This window comes from Anneissia japonica, unplaced genomic scaffold, assembly GCF_011630105.1.
Source record: "Anneissia japonica isolate Jap-2015-1 unplaced genomic scaffold, ASM1163010v1 scaffold76855_len12677_cov167, whole genome shotgun sequence".
NCBI lineage: Eukaryota > Metazoa > Echinodermata > Crinoidea > Comatulida > Comatulidae > Anneissia > Anneissia japonica.
Window position 1 is genome coordinate 5,058 of NW_022694723.1, and position 7,516 is coordinate 12,573.

Genomic DNA, 7,516 nt, shown 5'->3' on the forward strand with positions numbered 1-7,516 from the left:
TATTTATTACTATTTAGTTTCGTGCTACACATACATGGTGCAGCACTCTTCAGATAAAATAGTCTAATTAGACTATTTTATCTGAAGAGTGCTGCACCATGTATGTGTAGCACGAAAATAAATATTAATAAATATGTCTAATCAAAGCTACTGTTGAACCACTCATTTTTTGTCTTTAATTCGCTCTGGTTTCATTACCATCGAGCACTCTGCTGATAGTATTTGCAACCCGTTCAACCATTTTGTATATATATATTTATATATTATTATTATATATTATATATATATAAAAGAAGAAGTATCTGCCAGTGTGAAAAAAAAGCTTCCTCAACCGGGATTCGAACCCAGGACCTTCTGCTGCTTATGCAGACACCTTAACCAACTGGGAATTGAGGCTTTGTTGGAAATTCAAATCCGATTAAAGCAACTCATTATTCAAAAAGATACTGTATTTTTAATAATAAATAATTCATACTACAACGTAATAGTAATAATTAGTAATAATAATCATGATAACATTAAAAATCATTGAAATCATTTGAATTAATGCTCTACTTTAAAATATCCTCCCCTAACAAAACAAAATGTGTTTTGTGGTGGCATCAATAATTATCAGCACCATTCTGTCTCCAATCATTTACTCTATATCTGTAACCTATCAAGTTTATACAATAAATATAAATAAATAATCGTTTGACAATAAATTTATGTTTGTGAATGAAGGAGCACGCATTTGAGTATAGGTGCCGTACACCAAAAGAAGGCCTTCTTTGAATAAATTCTCTCCATTTAACATTAAAGCTCTGGGGAGTTTCTTTGAATATAGTATGTAACAGAATCGCCGTACAATTAACAGAATACATACATATGACAAATTTAGCACATTAAAATATACCTTTTTCACATACTGTTGCCATAGGTCTATCACATTGCTGATCGTCCCAATGATCAGCCATACCAGAAAAGGTGCAGTAAGCAAATAAAAATGCACAGTCCTCCTCTTGATTGCTCGGTTCACCACCTATCCAATCTTTAAAAGAATAAATTATGAACCTCTAAATACAATAGAAAAGACTGTGCACGGCACAACTTTGGACATTAACCGTATATTTGAAATTGTTCCCTTAACAGGGGATACTGTCTCTATAAATTCAATTAAATTTAGATTTATGTAAATTAATTTGTTGCAAAAACAATTAATGCTATTATAGTACATTTATGATCTCTTATTTATTAAATTTCCATAATCCAAGGCCTCTTTTTTCTGTTTTTATGCCTAATTTAAATGAAATGGCCTGGTGATCTGGCCGTATATAACATGACTCTACATGGCTATCAGCCATTTTATTGGAAATAAGACAAAAGTCTAATCGCCTATAAATTTGGTTTGCTATTCTCGCCAAGTAAATTGCATTTTTGGATTAAGCTCTCGATATATATCAAACCAATAAATCGTTTAACTGTATAAGCAGATGTGTCAATTTTATCTATACACTATCTTTCTGGTCCAGGTTCATATGTAAAATACAGTTCATGTCTTCATCTGGAATTATTCTATCATTTTCGGTGTCAGATAATAAAAAAAAAAAGAAAAAAAAAAAGAGCATCTTGTTTTAGTAAAATTTGGTGCATAAAAAAAACATGAACAAAAATACAATTAATACCTTGTATCGATGCTTTTAAGCAGATGTATCTTCGTTCTCGTCATTAAGTTTATCAATCAATTTATATTCAAATTTGGTTTTAAATAGAATTGAAACTCCCCGACTGAACGAGGTAGCGAAACTATGAAAATAATCCTTTCCAGACAAAATCATATGGACTTATTCTTTTTTTAGTAAGGTGTGTCTCTTGAACAAATAAAAAATACATCTCTTTTTGATCGAAAGAGAAACAAAATGCAGATAATCAGACATAATTGATATTTAAAGTACTACGTATAATGTATGTATATTAATTTATAAAGGATTTTTATATACTTCGATTTGGCTAATTTATATTCTAATTTTTAAAAAGTTTGTCATAATTATTAATCATTGAGTATGTTATGCTTTTCAAGGAAGGAAAGCGTTTGTTCAGAGACAACCCTCCATAAATATTTGAAAGACATGGCAGTATAGACATCGGTCGATAATTTACTGATTTCTTGTCTGTCACCATTTTCGAATGTGGGTATTGTTCTTGTGAATCCTTATGGAAAGAATCAGTAGTAAGTGATGCATTAAGTGTGCAACAGGTCTAAAAAACATGGAGTTGACATAGTTTCCAGTTAATTATTGGGTCTGGTCTGAGGATCATTCGGATTTTATTTGCTACACTTTTTTTTTAAATTTAAATTTTTAACACTGAGGCTGAAATTGCTTAAAAATTAAGAACAAAATAAGAACAAATTGAGGCCGAGGTAAAATGTCAAATGATATTTTTATTTCAGAAAACTAAAAAAAAAACCCAAAAACCATATCTGTACACCTGCACCGGTGTGACTATGTAATACCCTCTATACAGTAGTACCTACATGTCGTTCAGGGTCATTTTTATCAGGGCCTTTTTTCTAGGGCATTTTTTCAGGGGCCATTTTTACCGGGGCCATTTCATCTATATTTGAAAAGTACCAGTAGGCCTATGTAAAAATAAGAACAAAATAAGAACATTTTGAGTCTGAAAAATAAGGACACTGAGCCTTGGCAAAATTTTACTGGTTCTTGTGTAGTGTTTCAACAGTACTTGTGAAATATCTATTAAAAGCGTCTGATTTTTAACTTTAAGAGATTTTGCCTGTGTGGTTTCATAATAGTCCGGCAGCTTAGCAGATGGATGTGGACGTTCCGGACAAAAGCACAAATTTTTTTTTTTTACATGCTCCTTATGATCATAGCATTCATTTTTTGGTAGTATAGTGTTTATAATTTCCCATGTATTTTTTGTATCATTTTTGTATTTTTCGAATTGATTAGAATAGTGATCTTCTCTTCGTATACTAATGAGTGTATACTATTTCATGTACTTTAGATTTATTTGACGATGTATTGTTTCTTTTATATAAACTGTGTAGTCTGTTTTTGTGGTGATTGATTTTGATAATGCTTCTGTAATCCACGGTGTTATACTATTGTCAGCTCTTACGCGGATTTTCACAAATTGTATGTATGCCTGGTTTGCATTAATAGCGTCCATGACACCTAACAACTGTTGGTTCACTAATTCATGCCTAAAAGATTTGTTGCAAGGAGTAACACATGCGTTTAATGATATAATTATGTTTATTAATTTTCCTTTGCTTTTCTAATTTATCAATTGTGAATATGGGGTAGTGGTCTCATAGATCTGAGAAGAGGATTCCAGTCATAATGTTTTGCGATATTTTGTTCAGGTGGCTCAGTATTATTATCCCACAAATAACACAGTTTTTTCCGTTTAAATTTTGACAAATACAGATTCGGCCTCAATTTGGCTAACAAAATTTATCTGATAAAAATAACGCCTCTCCACCACCTTTTTTATCTTTTCAATTTCTATGAACAAGTACATACTACAGCCGCAGTTAAAAGAAAAAGTAGAAAAATCATCATTTTCGTTAAAATAATATGCATTATGCATGATAGTAATTGGTTGCATCGTACATAACATCGTCATCATGGTGATCACCTCATTATCAAAGTTATATATGAAAGGTAACATAAGTGTACTCTGTAAAAGGTAATAATAAAATAGGTACAATTATTTAAAAACGTAAGTATGTCTTGTCAGTTCTTATTCTGCCTAGCTTGTCCGTCGTTAAGATTGAAACATACTCAGTGTTATGCAAATAGGTTGATTCAACCAAATCGAAACAAAGAAAAAAAATACCAGGAGACATCTATACACATATAAACAAGATGGAATCTGGCAGTAAAAGAAATTAATATATTATTCTTGTGTTCATGGGCATCGATCGGTAGGGGACATGTCCCTCCCACTTTTCAAATTAGAGGGGACATCATATCAATTTTCCCTCATCTTCTATAATTAAAATCCCAATTTTTAAAGCGAATGGAAGAATAACAATTACGCATGATTGTCATGTATTTTCTCTGTTGACTTTTCCAAATGCGGTGCATATTTCCGGCGTAAAAACGCAATTGTTTGTACATTTCGTAACCATCTCAATAACCGGTGCAACGGTTATCAGGGGCTAAATTTATTCTGAAAAAAATTGTACTGTACCTTGTTAAAATTGGAAGCGTGTTAGTGCACAATTTCTACTGTAAACAATTTATTTCTTTTGTATATTATTATGACCCGTAGTATATTATACTAGTGTTTAATATTATAGGATTATATAGATTACTGTTTTTCCTAATTTCAGAAAATTAGAGTAATAGTCAATTGAATTTCATATAGCCGTTATTAAACAATAATTATACATCCTTTGACAAGCACAGGTCTCTATTTCGAGTTATTTGAGTAGTGATACCACAAGTTTACAAACTCCAGACTTTGACACAATCTTGCAATGACGTCATAATATTCAGTGGCGGATTCAATTGAGGCCGAGCCGACCCACTCCCCCCCCCCCCCCCCCCCCCCCACCAATTTGAAAAAACAAATTTAAAAAAAGGAAAACAATTAAAATTTAGGTCTAAGAGTGCCGTTTCCGGCCATCTAGTTTCCTTACCTCAGCTCCAACCATCGTGGAGCTGAGGTGATCTACTTTCCTCTCCTGGAGTCGCCACTGATACGCCTGATACGAAGGCAAAGAGACAGTTTATTTTTTTTTTTTGGCCTAATCATTAATTTTCTTACCTCAGCCCCAACTATGATGGGGCTGAGGTGGTCTACACTCTCCATCTGTAGAAGTCTTGAAATAGGGGTGCTGATGATGATCAGTTGAGGGGCGCTAATTCGCAAAATAACTACTTAGAGGCGACTGGATACCCCTAGATACACCACTGCTGGGCCCAGCTATATTTCAAATTTCTGGATCCGCCACTGTATTTTGAAAATGTAGTGTTGAAATAAAATGTTAATTGCATTCCTTAAAACCAAGCCTTTCTTATTTTGCATTTCATCCCCTCCACTTTTCAACCATATTATAGGCCTAATAATTAAAAAGAACAACATGAACAGAGACAGAAAATAATGTATTCCTAATTATTCTGATAAATGTAATAAGATAAGTGCTGTAAATGAAGGTAGACTCAGACTGTGGCCTTACAATTTGGACGATGCACTTCTATAGTCGTTGGTATAAAATGGTGATTTTCAATTCACAGTTGAAATACAGGCCTTTCGACGTTTTTCATACACAGTACAAGCTTAATGAAGAAAATTGCACTTGTTTTTTGTTTTGTTTTTTGTTTTTAAAGCAGGCATATAGAATCAAAAGTTAAAGATGAGTAAAAATAAAATTCATCAATACGTAAATAAATAGGCCTACCTTCAAATACTTTAGGTTCACCAGTGACCCATTCCCAATTGCCTTCCATGATTTTGTCATTGTAACCAATCCAGAATGAGAAAATGCATCCTGAAAATAAGTCACGAACAAATTCTTCTTCATCAACCGACGTAATGGTCACTAGATGAGCTTGCATAGATTCACAATGTACCTGACCATTATCCCATGTCATTGCTTCAAGTATCACCATGTAGCATCTGTCTTCGTACTCCGACCATGAATGGGGACATTCATCTTTGACAAAACGACGTGAACAATTTAATAATAATAATAATAATAATATAGCGTAACAGTAATGAAAATCAAATACGTAAGATGTTGACTCTGAAACACTAACATTTACTGATGCGAATATTTCGGCTACTCCTGTAGTCGTTGTCAACGCTTGACATAAAATATAAACATGAGAGTTCAATCAGGGGCGGATCTAGGTTCCCATTTATGGGGAGTCAGACTTTTTTTTCATAAAAACGCCCCAAAAGATGGGGTCCGGGTAAATGAGCTGCTTCAAAATTCAAGGTTTCCCCCTCTTAAAAACGGTAAACTTTCTCATTCTTATTACAGTAAATAGGCCTATTTATGTGTGTATACATACAAAAAAAAAAAAGACGAATCGGGGTCCGGGAAAATGTTGATCACTAGATTGCAGGAAATGAGCTTTTCCGACTTCTGAGATGTCTTTTAGGTTCTTTAAATTTTAAGGTTTTCCTCCGCTTGAAAACGGTCAGGTAAACTTTTCATTCTTATTACTGTAAATAACCCTAGTATGTGTGTATGTACAGTACATAACAAAAATTGAGTCGCTGCATACACATTCTTTTTTCAATAAATCGATGAACCCCAAATAAAACGGGGGTCGGGGGTCCTCCCCAGGGAAATTTTGATTCTTAGATGGCGAGAAATTATTTTTCCCGATTAGAAGTGTCTTTTAATCAAAATTCAAGATTTTCCCCTTTTGTAAACGGTCAGGTAATTTTTTCTCATTCTTATTACAGTAAATAAGCCTATGTGTGTACCGGTACACAGAGAATTTTTTTTCCAAAGGGGGGGGGGGGGTCAGGACCCCCGACCTCCAGATCCGCCAATGGTTAAATGGTAATATACCGTACTGTACAATTTGAGAAACAGTAGTCCAAAGTACTAGACGGCATATTATAAAGGCTTAATGATATACAGTTTACCCTCCAATTCCAGACCACCTTTGAGGTGCTCTCATGGTTTGGTCTCCATATAGAGGGTTAGCTTGGTTTTAATAGATGGAAGATTTTAATTTGTTTCTTTGGGAAAGTGGTCTCGAATTAGATGTGTCTCGAATTGGAGGGTGCGCCATTACATTTAGAGAATTAAGAACCATAAAATTTCATACGGAATAAGAATGGGACTTCTACCGTCAGTCAACATTTCAACTTGCCAGACCACACTATCAATAACATGAAATTTATCATCATAGGCCATAGATATATATCCACCAAAGATAGTGTCATGAGATGCGTTGGATTTTAAGACTTAACACACATGCAGTGATAAAATATTATGTTTGTATTTGTAAACCCCCAAAACAATGGATTTTTTTTTTCAAGAAAAAGAGAGTTCTACAAAGGGAATTTGGATGGGGTTCGCAGTGTGTTTGGAGGTTTGTGGAGTATTTGCAAATATATATAGTATAGTGATATGGCACGTCTATATAAATTTTGCGCAAGCTAAACAATTTATTTAATTGTATTTACTACTGGCGGAGGAATATGTGCAATGTGAGTATGAGTTCCCGGATTGACGTTGCCTTCCCGCTCGGGGAAAACATAAGACGCGCAGAGAGTGATAGACGTAGAAACCTATGTCGTGTCAGTTTGAATGTAGGATTAAAGCCACCCCTGTCCAAAGCCACCCAACAATGATTATACCATTGTAAGGTAGGGGTGGACAATCAGGTGTTTGTCTTGATGCTGGTCTAGAATAGGTTTCTGCTGCAGTGCTAGGAGTGTCTTTGTATCAGCTTTTGTGTAGTCTACATAGGCATAAACATCATCAGCTTCTCCTAATGATGCAATTGAGTGGGGTATATATACATATATACACATA

The 7,516-nt window shown here is 34.1% G+C and overlaps 1 protein-coding gene across 12 annotated transcripts in view; it reads right to left on the reverse strand.

Annotated features, from left to right (window-relative positions):
* LOC117101192 (cell wall integrity and stress response component 4-like) overlaps positions 1 to 5,980 on the reverse strand; it is a 10,941-nt gene extending 4,961 nt beyond the window's left edge. For 5 of the 12 annotated variants that reach the window (XM_033241090.1, XM_033241091.1, XM_033241086.1 and 2 more), the window contains exons 1-2: positions 5,417 to 5,979; positions 896 to 1,030 (exon numbers count right to left, since the gene is read on the reverse strand). In XM_033241090.1, the coding sequence (XP_033096981.1) occupies positions 896 to 1,030; positions 5,417 to 5,627 (346 nt within the window). In that variant the 5' untranslated portion in view covers positions 5,628 to 5,979. Of the gene's footprint in view, positions 1 to 895; positions 1,031 to 5,416 lie in introns of all 12 variants that reach the window. The other 7 variants (XM_033241083.1, XM_033241087.1, XM_033241084.1 and 4 more) reach the window with 3 other exon arrangements.
* Positions 5,981 to 7,516: the final 1,536 nt, after the last annotated feature.